Below are 20133 nucleotides of genomic sequence, written 5' to 3'. Positions count from 1 at the left end.
TCTACGGCGGAGGCAGCGAGCCAATGGGCCTTCTGGGCGGGCTGTCCATGACCGGCTCATTGGACTCCGATTCGCATGAATGAAACCCCAGATCCCCGTAGCTCACCACATCCCCATCATACAATCCCTGTCTCAGGCCGTATCACAGTGTCCTCCTGGGCGCAGAGGTGAAATGAGAGAGACCACAAAATATTCCAAACGCAATTAGTAAATTATCTATAAACCTATCACATGAATTCTAATAACTAATGACCCTTGTGCCTGCCATAGTTGAATAGCTGTCGTGTGCAAGGTGTGAGATGTGGGTGTGAGCGTTACTAGGTAAAGATTGTTGGTGGGTGAGTGCTGGGGGTGTGGTGCTTTGGGCAGTGTGTGAAGCTTGTGGTACAGATGGTGGTTTGTCGCATTTGTTGAAGCCTTCACTTACCCTGACCACCCATGTGAGATCGTTAAACTTCCTCCTGCACTGGGTGTGGGTCCTGGGGACCACAGTGTTGCCCGTGACATGGTGTGACACCTCCCTCCACATAGTTCAGCAGACCTGTGGTGAGGGCCTCCTGCCAGTGGCCGGGTACAGGACCGCCCGCCTGCTCTCCGCTGCTAAAACCAGTGCCTCCAAAGCTTCATCGGAAAACCTCCCTGGGACAGCAATCTGCCATCAGGATTTGTAATTAAGTACTACTTCTCCTTACGACAGTTGAGGCAGCTGTACACCCAACAATGCTGAGAATGAGGTGCTGCAGCATCAATGAACCTCCCCTTTCAGTAGTGAAAAAAGCCTGTGGCAATCATTACTTGCGTTTAGATTACACCTGCTATTGGTCCATCTTTTCAGTGCAACGCCAATGAGCTTGGGCTTTTAGATTAGAATCATGACTGCAATCATTTTAATGAGGAGTGAGGATGAATTTTGCGTGCAGCCTAGACCATTTTCAACTGGTGCTACTTAACCATTCTTAGTCTAAACACTGCCCATTTCTTGGCTATAACGAATTTCTAGCCCCTATGGATTCTATTTAAGCTGCTGCAAACTGATTTTCCAACCACAAACGAATGTGCTCCCAATCAGAGGCACTAATTCACAAAGGGAACTCGTTCACAGTATGTTAAATAGGCTGCCATCTGGAAGATTCCGATGGGATCAGCACTGTGGGAATCTGCTAATCACACACCTGGTAAGGCCGATCGCAAAACCTAGGCTTAGGTTGGAGTTGCGTTTAATACTTCATGCAGCGATGGTAACCAGAGGACACGGATCTAAGGTCATTGGCAAAAGAACCAGGGGGAGAGATGAGAATTTTTTGTTTTTACACAGCGAGTTGTGATCGGGAATGCGCTGCCTGAAAGGGTGGTGGAAGCAGATTCAATAGTAACTTTCAAAAGGGAATTGGAGAAATACTTGAAAAGGAAAAATTTGCAGGGCTACGGGGGGGGGGGAATGAGCAGGGGGGAGTGGGACTAATTGGAGAGCTCTTTCTGAGAGCCGGCACAGGCAGGATGGGCCAAATGGCGGCCTCCTGTGCTGTATGATTCTATTGCATCTTAGTGGCGTGGTGATGTGATACAGTCGCGTGGAATCATTGTGCTCAGTGGGACCTCTTATTGATGCAATGGAAAATTAACAAGTTATTAGTACCCGAAACCAAAAAAAACAAACCAAAGGCAAAAATGTCAAACTTTATTTTTAAAATGTACAGTAATCTTTTAAAAAGTCTTGTGTAAGCATGGTTGCGAATCTCAAGGACTTCACTATTTTGAGCAATGCTAACTTATGCACAATAGAACCTTTTGTGGTTACAGAGAGCACATGGTCACAGAAACAGATTCCTGGGTAAAACCTCCGGCCGAATGTACTCTGCTAGTTGCTCCGGCCGGCTGACGAAGATTACTTTCTTGGCAGTGTTTTCATCCAGCCTGAAAGAGAATGCAGTTCAGAAATGTTCATGTTCCAATTCAACTAAATACTAAACTTTGGCCGTGGATCAGTGGGTAGCACTCTCTCTCTCCCCTCTGAGTCAGAAAGTCTGTAGGTTCAAAGTCCCACTCTAGAGACTTGAGCACATAATCCAGGCTGACACTCCAGTGCCGTGCTGAGGGAGTGCTGCACTGTCGGAGGTGCCGTCTTTTGGATGAGATGTTAAACCGAGGCCCCGTCTGCCCCCTCGGGTGGACGTGAAAGGTCCCATGGCACTATTTCGAAGAAGAGCAGGGGAGTTGTCGCCGGTGTCCTGGCCAATATTTATCCCTCAACCAACATCACTAAAACAGATTAGCTGGTCATTAGCACATTGCTGTTTGTGGGAGGTTGCATTGCGCAAATTGGCTGCTGCGTTTCCTACATTGCAACAGTGACTACACTTCAAAAAGTACTTCACTGGCATGAAAGTCATGTAAATGCAAGTATTTCTTTAAAAACTAGTTTAGACTGTCAGTTTGGCTCAGTCAGGAGCTCTCTCGCCTTGAGTGGAGAAGGTTGTGGGCTTGAGCCTCACTCCAGGCTGACACTCCCAGTGCAGTACTGAGGGAGTGCTGCACTTTTGGAGGTGCCGTCCTTTGGATGAGACTTTAAACCAAGGCCGCATCTGCCTGTCCAGATAATGCTGCTATTTTAAGATGAAGGGGGTGCATGAACAGAGAGACCTGGGAGGTATATGTGCACAAATCCTTGAAGGTGGCAGGACAGGTTGAGAAAGCAGTTACAAAAACATACGGGATCCTGGGCTTCATAAATAGAGGTATAGAGTACAAAAGCAAGTAAGTTATGATGAACCTGTGTAAAACACTGCTTCGGCCTCAACTGGAGTATTGTGTCCAATTCTGGGCACCGCACTTTAGGAAGGATGTGAAGGCCTGAGAGAAGGTGCAGAAAAGATTTACGAGAATGATTCCAGGGATGAGGGACTTCAGTTATGTGGAGAGGCTGGGATTGTTCTCCTTAGAGCAGAGAAGGTTGAGAGGAGATTTGATAGAGGTGTTCTAAATCCTGAGGGGTCTGGACAGAGTAGATAGAGAGAAACTGTTCCCATTGGCGGAAGGGTCGAGAACCAGAGGACACAGATTTAAGGTGATTGGCAGAAGAACCAAAGGCGACATGAGGAAAAACTTTTACGCAGCGAGTGGTTAGGATCTGGAATGCACTGCCTGAGAGGGTGGTGGAGGCAGACTCAATCGTGGTTTTCAAAAGGGAATTGGATAAGTACCTGAAGGAATAAAATTTGCAGGGCTACGGGGAAAGGGCGGGGGAGTGGGACGAGCTGAAGTGCTCTTGCAGAGAGCCGGCACGGGCTCGAATGGCCTCCGTCTGTGCTGTAACCATTCTATGATTCTAAGAGCAGGGGTGTTCTCCTGGTTTTCTGGCCAATGTGCATCACCAGAAATAGAATCACTGGTCTTTGATTTCATTTGCTATTTGTGGGATTGCACTGTGTGCACAGGCTGCTGTGTTTGCTTATATATAACCGTGCCTACACTTGGAGAGAAGTAACTCCTTGGCTGTGAAGCTTTGGGTCATCATGAAGACCTGAAAGGTGATCTATAAGTGCAAGTTCCTTCTTTACCACGGAGACTGTGGTTCCCTTATTTGCAAGTATTTGTCTGCCTATATCTGAGTGAGCATCGATTGCACTGACTGGCCTTACCCATGAGAATGGCAGTGAGGTGTGGGAAAAGCATCACTAAAACGGATGAGCTGGTCATTATCTCGTTTCTGTTTGTGGGAGCTTGCTGTGCGCATATTATCTGCCGCGTTTCCTACATTACATGATTATAGTCGCTCAACCATTGGTGGCCGTACCTTCAGCTGCTGCGGCCCTAAGCTCTGGAATTCCCTCCCTAAACCGCTCTACTCTCTCTCTCCTTTAAGACGCTCCTTAAAACCTACCTCACCTCTTTGACCAAGCTTTTGGTCACCTGCCCTATTTTCTCCTTATGTGGCTCGGTGTCAATATGAGCTGATTGGAGAGAGCCAGCATAGCTCATTGGAATTTAGAAGAATGAGAGGTGATCTTATTGAAACATTTGAGATACTGAGGGGGCTCGACAAGATAGATGCAGAGAGGATGTTTCCCCTCGTGGGGGAATCTAGAACTCGGGGGCACAGTTTCAGAATAAAGGGTCGCCCTTTTAGAACTGAGATGAGGAATTTCTTCTCTCAGAGGGTCGTAAATCTGTGGAATTCTCTGCCCCAGAGAGCTGTGGAGGCTGGGTCAGTGAATACATTTAAGGTGGAGATAGACAGATTTTTGCAAGATAAGGGAGTGAAGGGTTATGGGGAGTGGGCAGGAAAGTGGCTTTGAGCCCAAGATCAGCACGGTGGCATAGTGGTTAGCACTGTTGCCTCACAGTGCCAGGGACCCGGGTTCGAATCCGGCCTCGGGTGACTGTCTGTGTGGAGTTTGCACATTCTCCCCGTGTTTGCGTGGGTTTTCTCCGGGTGCTCCGGTTTCCTCCCACAGTCCAAAGATGTGTGGGTTAGGTTGATTGGCTATGATAAAAATTGACCCTTAGTGTTAGGTGGATTAAATACGTGGGGTTACGGGGATAGGGTGGGATACGTGTTGGTGTAGGGGTTACGGGGATCGGGTGGGTTATGTGTCGGTGCAGGCTCGATGGGCCGAAATGGCCTCTATCTGTACTGTGAGGTTTCTGTGATTCTGTGATCAGCCATGATCTTATTGAATGGCGGAGCAGGCCTATTCCTGCTCCTATTTCTTATGTTCTTATGTTCCTACATTACAACAGTGACGACACTTCAAAAAGTACTTCGTTGGCTGTAAAGCGCTTTGGGACGTCCTGAGGTCGTGAAAGGCGCTACAGAAATGCAAGTTCCTTCTTTCCTCTTTACATAGCAAGAGGAACTTTAATGCTATGGCTCATGATGAGTCACTGATCCATTAAACTACATGCAAAAATTACAAACTTTTTTCCCTCTTAACTGCATTTTTGATCGCTCACCACCCCTAGGTAGAGTTCCGCCCTAGTCACAGCAGGAGACAGTGAGACACCCCTGCCCATCCCCCCCCAACCCCCACACCCAGCCACGGAATTTCAGGCCCAGAGATGGTTTTATTTAGAAAAATAAGACATACCAACTGCGTATAATTACCCAGCAGCCGCTGAAAAGCACCGGGGGGTTAACGATCAGCCAAATGCCCAGTCGCTCTGGGTAATAATTGGAGAGCAACCAGATTAAATTCTTGACAAATTGGTAATCCATGCTATTCATCGAAAAGTCTTTCATGTCAAACACAATGCAGAAGTTGTCGCATACGTCATCGTCGCAATGCTTGCCTGCTGATTCCTGCAGAGTACAGAACAGATTAATGGATGGAACCTTTGGCGCTGCTTGTTCGACCTCACACTAAGACAGTATTAGCATCTTGTGCCACCTATGTATAATCAGCAGCTTTTCCCTTCCTCCAAGCTCATCCCCCCTCCTTTCTCGAAGGGACAGACGTTAGCCTGCCGCCCTCCAATACCTCGTCCAAGTGGCCATTGGCTGTAAAGCGCTTTGGAACGTCCTGAGGTTGTGAAAGGCGCTGTAGAAATGCAAGTTGTTGTTGGGGTTGTGGGTCACATTGTCCGCATGCCCGATACGAGACTCCCAAAACGAGCGCTCTACTCGGAGCTCCGGCACGGCAAGAGAGCCCCAGGTGGGCAGAGGAAACGCTTCAAGGACACCCTCAAAGCCTCCTTGAAAGAGTGCAACATCCCCACCGACACCTGGAAATCCCTGGCCCAAGACCGCACAAAGTGGAGGAGAAGCATCCGGGAAGGCGCCGAACACCTCGAGTCTCTTTGCCAGGAGCAAGCGGAAGCCAAGCGCAAGGAGCACACGTCAACCCAAGCACCCCACCCACCCGCCCCTTCAACCACCGCCTGCCCCACCTGTGACAGAGACTGTAGGACCCGCATTGCACTCAGCAGTCACCTGAGAACTCATTTTTAGTGTGGAAGCAAGACGTCCTTGGTTCCGAGAGACTGCCTAAGAAGAGAAGGTGGTTGTGGAAGGCGCTATATAAATGCAAGTTCTTTCTTTGTGGGAATGAAAGAGTGATCCTGATCCTGACTCATTCACCGGCCCCCACACACACACTTCCCGTACAGCTCACTGGATAACAGTCTGGGGTACACGGAACCCTGGCTAATTACCACCACCTCTTTTCCCCCCCCCCCCCCCCCCCCCCAACCAATTGAAAATAAAGAAAGCGGGAATCAGTGGAAATATCCTACAATGGATACATCATTGGTTGACCAACAGAACCCACAGGGTGGTGGCACGGGGACTGTCACCAGCCCAGGAGAATGCTACCCCGGGGGTCCCACAGGGGTCTGTTTTGGGACCTTGTTTGCTTAATATCTTCATAAATGATCTGGAGCTCGGAGTCACGAGCACAATAACTAAATGTGCAGATGATACAAAGCTAATGAAGGTGGTAGACCCCAAAGCTGAACAGGATAAGCTACAGGCGGATTTGAACATACTTGGGAGTTGGGCCGACAGGCGGCAGATGAAATTCAATGTTGAGAAATGGAAAGTGCTTCACATAAGGGTGAAAAAATCCAGGAAGGGACTATTACTTGAATGGATGGAAAATGGAAGAGATCTGGGGGCTACTGATGGATAATTAATTGAAACTATCGCAATAATGCTCATTGGCAGTGAGTAAAGCAAATCGGATATTGGGATGTATTAAAAGGTCAATATTCAGCCAAACTCGTGAGGTAATCCTGTCACTTTATAAATCATTGGTGCGCCACACTTAGAATACTGTGCACAGTCTGGTCACCACAGTACATAAAGGACATATCAGCTATTTGAAATTATACAGAAGAGAGCAACCAGAATGATTGAGGGATGGAGGGATTGGATTATGAGGAGCGATGTTGTGAATTGGGCACGTTCTCACTGGAACGGAGAAGGTCGAGAGCTGATGTGAATGTTGTTTTTATGATTCTAACGTTATTAGATAATGTTGACTGTAACAAGCCTATAAAAACGTGTAAAATTCTGACAGGGCTAGACAGACTGGATGCAGGGAGGATGTTTCCCCTGGCTGGGGGGTCTAGAACGAGGGGTCACAGTCTCAGGATTCGGGGTGGGACATTTAGGACTGAGATGAGGAGAAATTTCTTCACTCAGAGGGTGGTGAACCTGTGGAATTCTCTACCACAGAAGGCTGTGGAGGCCAAGTCACTGAATATATTTAAGAAGGAGATAGATAGATTTCTAGACACAAAAGGCATCAAGGGGTATGGGGAGAGAGCGGGAATATGGTATTGAGATACAGGATCAGCCATGATCATATTGAACGGGCTCGAAGGGCCAAATGGCCTACTCCTGCTCCTATTTTTCTATGTTTCTAAGCTGTTTCATCCCGTCCAGAAGAACCAGAGGACACAGCCTGTGCTTGAAGGAGGGGAAATTCAAAGCTAATGTGTGAAAACATTATCTCAGTGAGCGAGTGGTCAATCTATGGAACAAGCTCCCTAGGGAAGCAGTTACTGTTGATTCATTCTTTCAGAAAATAATATTTTGTACTCCAGTCTATGAGCAATTTGAGACGTGTTGTGTGGGGAGTGCAGCGAGCTCGGGAGGAACAGGTGACTTTGGAGCTGTGGTTCCCAAAGCTCTCCACCACTGGGGGTTTTCCTCGCCTTGTGTCTGGGTCTGTTGTAGACTCATTGATGGAGATTGATTGCTGTGATCAGTCAACAACTCCATTGTCGTCGTATCATGGGACGACCAGGATGATAGAAGGCGAATTAGATGGACCTGGGTCTTATTCCGCCTAGCAATTCCTATCATCCCCTAAGGCTATGCCAGCTGAGATCCACTTACTCAATATAGAAACATAGAAGATAGGAGCAGGAGTAGGCCATTCGGCCCCTCGAGCCTGTTCCACCATTTGATGAGATCATGGCTGATCATCCAAACTCAGTACCCTGTCCCTGCTTTCTCCCCATATCCCTTGATCCCTTTAGCCTTAAGAAATATATCTAACTCCTTCTTGAATATATTTAATGAATTGGCCTCAACTGCCTTTTGTGGTAGAGAATGCCACAGGTTCACCACTCTCTGGGTGAAGAAATTCCTCCTCATCTCTGTCCTAAATGGCTTACCCCTTATCCTTAGACTGTGACCCCTGGTTCTGGACTCCCCGGCCATCGGGAACATCCTTCCTGCATCTAGTCTGTCCAGTCCTTTTAGAATTTTATAAGTTTCAATGAGATCCCCTCTCATTCTTCTAAACTCCAGTGAATATAAGCCCAATCGTCCCAATCTCTCTTCATACGTCATTCCTGCCATCCCAGGTATCAGTCTAGTGAATCTTCGCTGCACTCCCTCCATGGCAAGAACATCCTTCCTCAGGTAAGGCAACCAAAACTGCACACAATACTCAAGGTGTGGTCTCACCAAGGCCCTGTACAACTGCAGTAAGACATCCTTGTTCCTGTACTCGAATCCTCTCGCTATGAAGGCCAACATACCATTTGCCTTCTTAACCGCCTGCTGCACCTGCATGCTTACCTTCAGCGACTGGTGCACAAGGACACCCAGGTCTCGTTGCACTTCCCCTTCTCCCAATCTATTGCCAACATAGCCTGGGGACTACTTTGCAGGGTTATGGGGAGGGGGGGGACAAAGCTGGGGTCTGGCACTGAATTGGACAGTTCTTTCAAGAAGCCAGCACAGGCGTGACGGGCCGCGTGGCCTCTTCCTATGCTTGTACGGATCCACGTTTCTACCTGGCGGCTTCCTGTACACTGGGCAAACTCACAGGGGGTATAAATTCACCTGGGATGGCAGTGCAAAGTGGGCGATAGTTTTTGCACTCTGCCCAGTGGAAAATACAATTGGGCAGGGCGTAAAAATGAGCCACCGATTGGCTGTCGCCCGATTCGCACTGCCGTCCCACGGCGAATTTGAACCTCAGAGTCATGGGGGAGGCTGAAGGAGATTAGGCATTTAGTGACATTTAAAATAAAATTGAGATTCTCAATTTTCAACATTCAAAGACAATACTTTTAATAATATTCATTATAAAGGGTAAAGTAATAAGAACATAAGAAATAGGAGCAGGAGTAGGCCATTTGGCCCTTCGAGCCTGCTCCGCCATTCAGTAAGATCATGGCTGATCTTCTACCTCAACTCCACTTTCCTGCACTATCCCCATAATCCTTGATTCCCTTAATATTCAAAAATCTATCGATCTCTGTCTTGAATATTCTCAACGACTGAGCCTCCACAGCCCTCTGGGGTAGAGAATTCCAAAGATTCACCACCCTCTGAGTGAAGAAATTTCTCCTCATCTCAGTCCTAAATGGCCGACCCCTTATTCTGAGACTGTGACCCCTGGTTCTAGACACTCCAGCCAGAGGAAACATCCTCCCTGCATCTACCATGTCAAGCCCTGTTAAAAATTTTGTATGTTTCAATGAGATCACCTCTCATTCTTCTAAACTCCAGAGAATATAGGCCTAGTCTACTCAATCTCTCCTCATAGGACAATCCCCCCATCCCAGGAACCAGTCTGGTGAGCCTTCGTTGCACTCCCTCTATGGCAAGTATATCCTTCCTTAGGTAAGGAGACCAAAACTGTACACAATACTCCAGGTGTGGGCTCACCAGGGCCCTATATAATTGCAGTAAGACGTCTTTACTCTTATACTCAATAGTACTGAAGACTTGTGCTCCCGAACTAGCTGCGCCCCTAGCCAAGCTGTTCCAGAACAGCTACAACACTGGCATCTACCCGGCAATGTGGAAAATTGCCCAAGTATGTCCTGTCTACAAAAAGCAGGACAAATCCGACCCGGCCAATTACCATCCCATCAGTCTACTCTCAATCATCAGCAAAGTGATGGAAGGTGTCGCCGACAGTGCTATCAACCGGCACTTACTCAGCAATAACCTGCTAACTGACGCCCAGTTTGGGTTCCGCCAGGGCCACTCAGCTCCTGACCTCATTACAGCCTTGGTCCAAACATGGACAAAAGATCTGAACTAAGAGGTGAGGTGAGAGTGACTGCCCTTGACATCAAGGCAGCATTTGATCGAGTGTGGCATCAAGGAGCCCTAGCAAAACTGAAGTCAATGGGAATCAAGGGGAAAACTCTCCATTGGTTGGAATCATACCTAGCACAAAGGAAGTTGGCTGTGGTTGTTGGAGGTCATTCATCTCAATCACATGACATCACTGCAGGAGTTCCTCAGGGCAGTGTCCTAGGCCCAACCATCTTCAGCTGTTTCATCAATGACCTTCCCTCCATCATAAGGTCAGAAGTGGGGATGTTCGCTGATGATTGCACACTGTTCAGCACCATTCGAGACTCATCAGATACTGACGCAGTCCGTGTCCATATGCAGCAAGACCTGGACAACATTCAGACTTGGGCTGACAAGTGGCAAGTAACATTCGCACCACACAAGTGCCAGGCAATGACCATCTCCAACAAGCGAGACTCTAACCATCTCCCCTTGACATTCAATGGCATTACCATCGCTGAATCCCCCACTATCAACATCCTGGGGGTTACCATTGATCAGAAACTGAACTGGACCAGCCACATAAATACTGTGGCTACAAGAGCAGGCCAGAGGCTGGGAATTCTGCGGCGAGTGTCTCACCTCCTGACTCCCCAAAGCCTTTCCACCATCTACAAGGCACAAGTCAGGAGTGTAATGGAATACTCTCCACTTGCCTGGATGAGTGCAGCTCCAACAACACTCAAGAAGCTCAACACCATTCAGGATAAAGCAGCCCGCTTGATTGGCACTCCATCCACCACCTTCAACATTCACTCCCTCCACCACCGGCACACTGTGGCTGCAGTGTGTACCATCTACAAGATGCACTGCAGCAACTCGCCAAAGCTCCTTCAACAGCACCTTCCAAACCCACGACCTCTACCACTTAGAAGGAAAAGGGCAGCAGACGCATGGGAACATCACCACCTACAAGTTCCCCTCCAAGCCACACACCATCCTGACTTGGACCTGTATCGCCGTTCCTTCACTGTTGCTGGGCCAAAATCCTGGAACTCCCTTCCTAACAGCATTGTGGGTGTACCTACACCATATGGACTGCAGCGGTTCAAGAAGGTGGCTCACCACCATCTTCTCAAGGGCAATTAGGGATGGGCACTAAATGCAGGCCTAGCCAGCCAGCGACGCCCACATCCCATCAATGAATTAAAAAAAAATACTCAAATCCTCTTGTAATAAAGGCCAACATACCATTTGCTTTCCTAATTGCTTGCTGTACCTGCATGTTAACTTTCAGTGATTCTTGTACAAGGGCACCCAGGTCCCTCTGAACACCAACATTTCCCAATCTCTCACCATTTAAAAAATATTCTGTTTTTCCTACCAAAGTGGATAACTTCACATTTCTCCACATTATATTACATTTGCCATGTTCTTGACCACTCACTTAGCCTCTCTAAATTCTTTTGAAGCCTCCTTGCATCCTCCTCACAACTTACATTCCCACCCAGCTTTGTATCATCAGCAAACTTGGATATATTACATTTGGTCCCCTCATCCAAATCATTGATGTAGATTGTGAACAGCTGAGACCCCAGCACTGATCCTTGCAGTACCCCACTAGTTACAGCCTGCCAACCCGAGAATGACCCGTTTATTCTGACTCTCTGTTTTCTGTCCGTTAACCAATCCTCAATCCATGCTAGTATATTACCTCAATCCCATGAGCCCTAATTTTGTTTAATAATCTCTTGTGTGGCACCTTATCGAATGCTTTCTGAAAATCCAAATACACCACATCCACTGGTTCCCCCTTATCTATTCTGCTAGTTACAACCTCATAAAACTCTAACAGATTTGTCAAACACGATTTACTTTTCATAAATCCGTGCTGACTCTGCCCAATCCTATTATTATTTTCTAAGTGCCCTGTTACCACGTCCTTGTTAATAGATTCTAGCATTTTCCCTACTACTGATGTCAGGCTAACTGGTCTGTAGTTCCCCGTTTTCTCTCTTCCCTCCTTTCTTAAATAGTGGGGTTACATTTGCTACCTTCCAACCTGCAGGATCCTTATTAAACTGTAATGTTTAATAATTGATTAGAGAATCTGGGGTTGTTCTCCTTAGAGCAGAGAAGGTTAAGAGGAGATTTGATGGAGGTGTTTCAAATCATGAAGGGTTTAGATCGAGCACATAAAGAGAAACTGTTTCCAATGGCTGAAGGGTTGATAACCAGGGGGCCCAGATTTAAAGTGATTGGCAAAAGGACCAGGGGCGACATGAGGAAAAACTTTTTTACACAGCGAGTGGTTAGGATTTGGAATGCGCTGCCTGATAGGGCAGTGGAAGCAGATTCAATAGTAGCCTTCAAAAGGGAATTGGATAAATACTTGAAGGAGAAAAAACTGCAGGGATATGGGGAAAGAGCGGGGAAGTGGGACTGACTGGATTGCTCTTCGAAAGAGCCGGCGCAGACTCGATGGGCCAAATGGCCTCCTTCTGTGCTGTACTAGTCTAGGATTCCATGACTACGTGCATAAAGTTTGCTGACATACAGGCTAAACTCACCAAAAGATATACAATGAATTTCATAAGATCTTGCAGGTTCCGGTCCTTTGAATGATGGAGTTTGGCTGTTACCAGTAGGATGGGCCTAAGGAAATAAAATCATAACTTTAGGTCCCTTCAGCACCCAATCTTACGGGTTCCAGCTGGCAGTTGCAGCAGCTCACTGATGGACTACCAGCAGGTCCAAGGCAATTTCAGGCTTCCAGGGTCTTCCCATTTTAGCGCAAGCATAGCTTTTGAGTTCTGCTATTGTGTTCACTTCTGCACTTACAGGATCACGATGTATCCAAGGACGGGGAAGGCCAATCCTGACTTGGACGTATATCGGCCGTTCCTGCATCGTCGCTGGGTCAAAATCCTGGAGCTCCCTCCCTAACAGCACCGCGGGAGTACCTTCACCGCACGGACTGCAGCGGTTCAAGAAGGCGGCTCACCACCACCTGCAAGTTCCCTTCCAAATCCCACACCATCCTGACTTGGAAATATATCGGCCATTCCTTCATCGTTGCTGGGTCAAAATCCTGGAACTCCCTGCCTAACAGCACTGTGGGAGCACCTTCGGCACTCGGACTGCAGCGGTTCAAGAAGGCGGCTCACCACCACCTTCTCAAGGGCAACTAGGGATGGGCAATAAATGCTGACCCTTGCCAGCGATGCCCACATCCCGCGAATGAATTTAATTAAAAAATTGTCCCATTGTGGGTGTCAGCCTTGGCTCAGTGGGCAGCACTCTCTCTCTCGCCTCCAAGTCAGAAGGTTGTGGGTTCAAGTCCCACTCCAGAGACTTGAGCACATAATCTAGGCTGGAGCTCCCAGTGCAGTGCTGAGGGAGTGCTGCACTGTCAGAGGTGCCGTCTTTCGGATGAGACGTTAAACTGATGAGACCCCGTCTGCTCTCTCAGGTGGACATAAAAAATCCCACGGCCACTATTTCAAAGGGGAGCAGGGGAATTCTCCCTGGTGTCCTGGCTCTTGCTCGACACTTCATTGGCTTTGAGATGTCCTGAGGTTGTGAAAGGCATTCTGTGAATGGGTGTTCCTGCTTTTACTCCAATACCTCCCTTGTGTCTTGGACATGCAGCAGCAGGACTTTAGTACACAATGCAATCTAAGAACAGAAGAGACAGGAAAGGTTACTGCTCTTCACTCGTCTGATGATTGCCTCTTTTTAAGATGTATTTCCCTCCTCTCTTCTAATAAAAGAACCTGGTTAATAAAGTGTGAGGATACCTGCCTGCCAACATTGTCCTTCTCCTCCAGCAGCACTGCTTTACCACTTCTCTGTTCATTCTTGATTTCCGGGTCCTCAACTGTGATGGAATCAACGCCAAACTCCTTCCTCCATTTCAAGTAACGGATGATCGCGTTGAAGGCCTGATCGACCGACCGGAACGCTCGCAGGAACCTTGCAAATGCCTTGTCGTTGAGATCCTGCAAAAACATCAGCCAACGCTCAGACATCTGGCTCTGATTCGGTCTTTGGTGCAGTTTGTTTATCCCCTCCCCTCCTGTACTCTTTTTTTTGAGAGACAGCTCCAAAGGGCACTGGCAGCTCTCCAAGTGGCCTTCCCCTTGGGGTGGGTTTGGACTGTGCGAACCAGCAGGATTTTTAACACTCGGGAGGGGATCACGGACGAGCCGGATCCTGTTGGCGCGCGTATATTGGTCACAGGATCGGGTTACTGTCAGCCATGGCTCAGTGGGTAGCACTCTCTCTCTCTGATTGAAAACCTTCAGGAACGGGGCTAGGAGGTTTCCGATGGGTTGGAGGGGCAAGTGTCGGTAAAAGGCTAATAAAATGCAGCCTGGAATCAGAATGGACTGCCCGGACCTTGCAAGGTGAAAGAAGCAATGGCCAAGAATGTGTAGCGCAGGATGTCCAGTTAGCTGTTGTCAGTTGTGGCTCAGTGGGTCGCACTCTCTCTCTCTCCCGCCTCTGAGTCAGAAGGTTGTGGGTTCAAGTCCCGCTCCAGAGACTTGAGCATAAAATCTAGGCTGGAGCTCCCAGTGCAGTGACTGAGGGAGTGCTGCACTGTCGGAGGTGCCGTCTTTCGGATGAGACGTTTAACCGAGGCCCCGTCTGCCCTCTCAGGTGGATCTCAAAGATCCCACGGCCACTATTTGAAGAAGAGCAGGGGGGTTCTCCTGATATCTACCCCTCAACCAACTCCTAAAACATTAGCTGCAATGTTCCCTTTAATTTTTTGGGGGTGCTCGGCCCCTTTAACGGGTTGCGCGACCCGTTCAAATTTCCGCGCGTGCGCAGTTTTTCCATTCAAGAGCCGGTGAGCCGGCTGCATGGGACCTTCAGACCACTGCGCGGCCGCACAGCTTAAAGGGAACGTTGATCATCTGGTCATTTATTTCATTGCTGTTTGTGGGAGATTGCTGTGCACAAACTGGCTGCTACGTTTTCCTACATTACATCCGTGACTAAACTTCAAAAGTATTTCATTGACTGTAAAGCGCTGTGGGACGTCCTGAGGTCGTGAAAGATGCTGTACAAATGCAAGGTCTTTCTTTAAACCCAGTGGACTCCAGGCGTAACACACCTCCCAGTGCACAGTCTACCTCCGTCCACAGCACACAATATTCAGCCCTGATAGAACTGCACCTAAACTTCACACCAGCTATTTTCATTCGAGAGTTCGATGTTGTAATTTATGAACTTAGTCCCTACCTTTGGAAAAGCTTTGCACAGACACTGGAAAGGAAAATAAACAAAATATAAAAATTGTGATTATTTTTGTTAATTAATATCATTACTCGGAGAGCGGTAAAACAAGTCATACCTTTGCCTTCTCTTCTAGCAGGATTTTATTCTCCTCTGAATCTGATACATTTGGAGAAGTCCCCTCTTCAGACGCGAGGCTTTCATTTTCCCTAATAAAATAAGACATTTAAATATTAGAATGATATATATACAATATGGAACAGAGAGGTACAAGTTTTATTCTGCAAATTTTGCATTTATTCCATACAGAACTCAAATTCCTCTGGGAAGTATCCTCCAGCTCTCTTTGAAACATAGAAACATAGAAGATAGGAGCAGGAGTAGGCCATTCGGCCCCTCGAGCCTGCACCACCATTCAACGAGATCATGGCTGATCATCCAAATTCAGTACCCTGTCCCTGCCTTCTCCCCATATCCCTTGATCCCTTTAGCCTTAAGAAATATATCTAACTCCTTCTTGAATATATTTAATGAATTGGCCTCCACTGCCTTCTGTGGTAGAGAATTCCACAGGTTCACCACTCTCTGGGTGAAGAAATTCCCCCTCATCTCTGTCCTAAATGGCTTACCCCTTATCTTTAGACTGTGACCCCTGGTTCTGGACTCCCCGGCCATCGGGAACATCCTTCCTGCATCTAGTTTGTCCAGTCCTGTTAGAATTTCATAAGTTTCAATGAAATCAGGATACATGGAGCCTCACTTTGCACTAAACCAATAAATCCATTCAAGAAGGAAAGACTTGCATTTCTAAGGCGCCTTTCATGACCACCCAAAGCACTTTACTGTGTAGTCACTGTTACATAAGAATTAGGAGCAGGAGTGGGCCATTCAGGCCCCTCGAGCCTGCTCTGCCATTCAATAAGATCATGTCTGATCTGATCTTGGCCTCAATTCCACTTTTTAAGCCTGTTCCCAATGACCCTCGACTCCCCTGTAGTTCAAATATCCGTCTATCTCCGCCTTGAATATATTCAATGACCCAGCCTCCAAATCTCTCTGGGGAAGAGAATTCCAGAGATTCACGACCCTCTGAGAGAAGAAATTCCTCCTCATTTCCGATTTAAATGGGCCTTATCCTGAAACTGTGCCCCCTAGTTCTAGATTCCCCCATGAGGGGAAACTGTTGTACTGTAGCCAATTTGCGCACAGCAAGCTCCCACAAACAACAATGTGATAACGACCAGATAATCTGTTTTTTAGTGGTGTTGATTGAGGGATAAATATTGGCCCAGGACACCGGGGAGAATTCCCCTGCTCTTCTTCGAAATAGTACATTGGGATTTTTTATGTCCACCTGAGAGGGCAGACAGGGCCTCAGGTTTAACGTCTCATCCGAAAGACGGCACCTCCGACAGTGCAGCGCTCCCTCGGTACTGCATCTGGGAGCATCAGCCTATTCTTTCGTGCTCCAGTCTCTGGAGTGGGACTGTGAACTCACAACCTTCTGACTCAGAGGCAAAGGTGCTGCCAACAGAGCCACGGCTGAAGTCTAATTGTAAAGCGCCGTTCCTCTACTTCTATCTGGTGCCCCCTCTGCCGATCTCTGAATGCTGGATGCCGGGGCCTAATAGGAGTCTGTATTCGTATGCATTTATATAGCGCCTTAAATGTCCCAAGGCGCTTCACAGGAGCAATTATCAAACAAAATTTGACACTGAGCCAAAGAAGGAGATATTAGGACAAGTGACCAAAAGCTTGGTCAAAGAGGTAGGTTTTAAGGAGCGTCTTAAAGGAGGAGAGAGAGGTGGAGTGGCGGAGAGGTTCAGGAAGGGAATTCCCCAGGCAGCTGAAGGCACGGCCACCAATGGTGGGGCGAAGGAAGTGGGGGATACACAAGAGGCCAGAATTGGAGGGATGCAGAGTTCCCGGAGGGTTGCAGGGCTGGAGGAGGTTGCAGAGATAGGGTGGTCCGAGACCATGGAGGGATTTGAACACGCGGATGAGAATTTTAAAATCAAGACGTTGGTTTTAATGTAAAGAAACATCCCAAGGTGCTTCAAAAAGAGGCATAGGGAAGTTGATATCGTGCCCTACAGTGAGATTCGAAAAGCTTGGTTGAACAGACGGGTGTAAGAAGGTCTTTAAAGGTCGGCAGGAAATATGTAGGGAAGGAGTTGCCACAAGTAGGAACAAACGACTGAAAGCTTTGCAACCAATGGTGGGATACAGGGAGGGAGGAGGTACACAGAGCGACAGAGCATGTGGGAGGGGACAATGGGCAAGGTGATCCTTAGTATCAAAGCGTTAAATTATGTGGAAAGACTGGTAAATAAAAGTTGATAGGTAAAACTTGCATTTCTATAGCACCTTTCACAACTCCAGGACGTCCCAAAGCTCCTTACAGCCAAATGAAGTATTTTTGAAGTGTGGTCACTGTTGTAATGTAGGAAACGCGGCAGCCAATTTGCGCACAGCAAGCTCCCACAAACAGCAATGTGATAATGACCAGATAATCTGTTTGAGTGATGTTGGTTGAGGGATAAATATTGGCCCCAGGACAGTGAATGAATGCAGTAGTAAATGTATATTTACATTTCAAAATTCAACAGAATATGTACTACTGTAATTGTAGATCAAACATCCCAGTTTGTGCAGTCTATTCCTGACGATTCAGTTAATGTGTGCTAAAAATTTAGTTATCCAATAATATGAATTAAGCATTGGAGATGGCGCAGCAAAGTGGAAGTTTGAGTTAAGAAAAAAAAAGAAAGGCTTGCATTTTTTATATAGTGCCTTTCACGACCACCGGATGTCTCAGAGCGCTTTACAATCAATTAAGTACTTTTTGAAGTGTAGTCACTGTTGTAATGTGGGAAACGTGGCAGCCAATTTGCGCACAGCAAGCTCCCACAAACAGCAATGTGATAATGACCAGATAATCTGTTTTTGAATAAAGAATAGACTATATATGAAATCGCATCTTTATGTTTGTTACAGTAAATGCTGTGACAGACTGGGATTTTTGTGATTATAGCAGCTTTTTCCCAATTCTCATTCAGGGTTTAAAGCTGATTTAAAGCAGCACCAAGCTCATGGTCTACAGAGCAGTAGTGATTCCCGCCCTCCTGTATGCCTCAGAGACAAGGACCATGTACAGCAGGAACCTCAAAGCACTGGAGCGGTACCACCAACGCTGCCTCCGCAAGATCCTGCAAATCCATTGGCAGGATAGGCGCACCAACGTCAGCGTTCTCACTCAGGCCAACATCCCCAGCACCGAAGCTTTGACCACGCTCGATCAGCTCCAATGGACGGGCCACATCGTCCGCATGCCCGATACGAGACTCCCAAAACAAGCGCCCTACTCGGAGCTCCAACACAGCAAGAGAGCCCCAGGTGGGCAGAGGAAACACTTCAAGGACACCCTCAAAGCCTCCTTGAAAAAGTGCAACATCCCCACCGACACCTGGGAATCCCTGGCCCAAGACCGTAGAAAGTGGAGGAGAAGCATCCGGGATGGCGCCGAACACCTCGAATCTCTTTGCCAGGAGCAAGCAGAAGCCAAGCGCAGGCAGCGCAAGGAGCGCACGTCAACCCAAGCACCCCACCCGCCCGCCCCTTCAACCACCACCTGTGACAGAGACTGTAGGTCCCGCATCAGTCACCTGAGAACTCATTTTTAATGTGGATGCAGTCATCCTCGGTTCCGAGGGACTGCCTAAGAGAAGAAAGCTGGATTACGGTGCATAGAAACATAGAAGATAGGATCAGGAGTAGGCCATTCGGCCCCTCGAGCCTGCTCCGCCATTCAATGAGATCATGGCTGATCATCCAAATTCAGTACCCTGTCCCTGCCTTCTCTCCATATCCCTTGATCCCTTTAGCCTTAAGAAATATATCTAACTCCTTCTTGAATATATTTAATGAATTGGCCTCTACTGCCTTCTGTGGTATAGAATTCCACAGGTTCACCACTCTCTGGGTGAAGAAATTCCTCCTCATCTCTGTCCTAAATGGCTTACCCCTTATCCTTAGACTGTGACCCCTGGTTCTAGACTCCCCCGCCATCGGGAACATCCTTCCTGCATCTAGTCTGTCCAGTCCTGTTAGAATTTTATAAGTTTTAATGAGATCCCCTCTCATTCTTCTAAACTCTAGCGAGTATAAGCCCAATCGACCCAATCTCTCCTCATACGTCATTCCTGCCATCCCAGGTATCAGCCTGGTGAATCTTTGCTGCACTCCTTCCATGGCAAGAACATCCTTCCTCAGATAAGGCGATCAAAACTGCACACAATGCTCACAAACTGCACACAATACGGTGCGACTGTATACAATAACCTATTGGCTACCTTTCCGAAGATGCCATTCTGACCCCGATGGTTTCGGCCAGTCATTGTATCCCACCCACCCCCCCCAGGTATTTGACTGCGAGCTCAGTTTGACTTTGCTGAGAATCTGGGCCCAGAATCAGTCTGATTGTGGCGTCACTCGCTCCTCAGCGCTCACAATGGAAAGAGTCCCGGAGCCGCGGCACCGGCCTGGGGAACCCACTCAGCGCATTGTCAATAGAATGGTCGCAAGATTCACTGCTGACTTTAGAAAACAGGACCTCTTCTTTTTGGGCTAACATTATTTTTTGACATGAGAAGACTTTGCAACTTTTAAAATAGAGTAATTGAGCCTCCCCGCGCTTATGTCCGGCCGCGGTGATAGTCAACAGCCAGGCGGATTCTGGGTGATGTGGGCATGCGCGGGTTTCCAGCGAGGGGCGGGGCCTGGGACAGAGCTAGCACGTGATTGAGGGGGCGGGGCCACGGCGTCAAACGCTGGCGGGGCTTGGGTGACAGGCGTGAGGGTGGGTGGGGCTTGGGTGATGGACGTGAGGATGGGTGGGGCTT

At 47.9% G+C, this 20133-nt stretch overlaps 1 protein-coding gene across 2 annotated transcripts; it reads right to left on the bottom strand.

Moving 5' to 3' along the window:
- Nucleotides 1–1658: 1658 nt before the first annotated feature.
- Nucleotides 1659–19637, bottom strand: LOC147114342 (uncharacterized). Of its 2 annotated transcripts, none has more exons than XM_085995991.1 (6): nt 19585–19637; nt 15351–15441; nt 13793–13989; nt 12559–12643; nt 5088–5299; nt 1659–1914 (listed from the first exon to the last, which is right to left on the bottom strand). In XM_085995991.1, exons 1-6 carry the CDS (start codon nt 19599–19601, stop codon nt 1812–1814), a joined length of 705 nt encoding a protein of 234 aa, XP_085852117.1. In that variant the 5' UTR covers nt 19602–19637; the 3' UTR covers nt 1659–1811. The 2 variants fall into 2 exon arrangements, with proteins under 2 accessions (XP_085852117.1, XP_085852118.1); XM_085995992.1 differs by having other exon boundaries at nt 19574–19629.
- Between the last annotated feature and the right edge of the window lie 496 nt (nt 19638–20133).

The sequence above is a fragment of the Somniosus microcephalus genome, chromosome 8 (assembly GCF_052327205.1).
Source record: "Somniosus microcephalus isolate GS21.2 chromosome 8, FLI_Smic_1.0, whole genome shotgun sequence".
NCBI classification, from domain to species: Eukaryota; Metazoa; Chordata; class Chondrichthyes; order Squaliformes; family Somniosidae; genus Somniosus; species Somniosus microcephalus.
Note: the sequence above shows the minus strand (reverse complement) of the source record. Positions and strands in the feature narration are given on the sequence as shown.

What these genes read in the sequence shown, in the direction of transcription:
- LOC147114342 (XM_085995992.1), bottom strand. Translation starts at nt 19,629, where the DNA reads ATGACTGGCCGAAACCATCGGGGTCAGAATGGCATCTTCGGAAAGGTA. An exon ending in TGCTAGAAGAGAAGGCAAAG is followed by an intron (nt 13,990 to 15,350) that starts GTATGACTTGTT and finishes ATGTTTTTGCAG; the next exon opens with GATCTCAACGACAAGGCATT. An exon ending in GAGAAGGACAATGTTGGCAG is followed by an intron (nt 12,644 to 13,792) that starts GCAGGTATCCTC and finishes TTATTTCCTTAG; the next exon opens with GCCCATCCTACTGGTAACAG.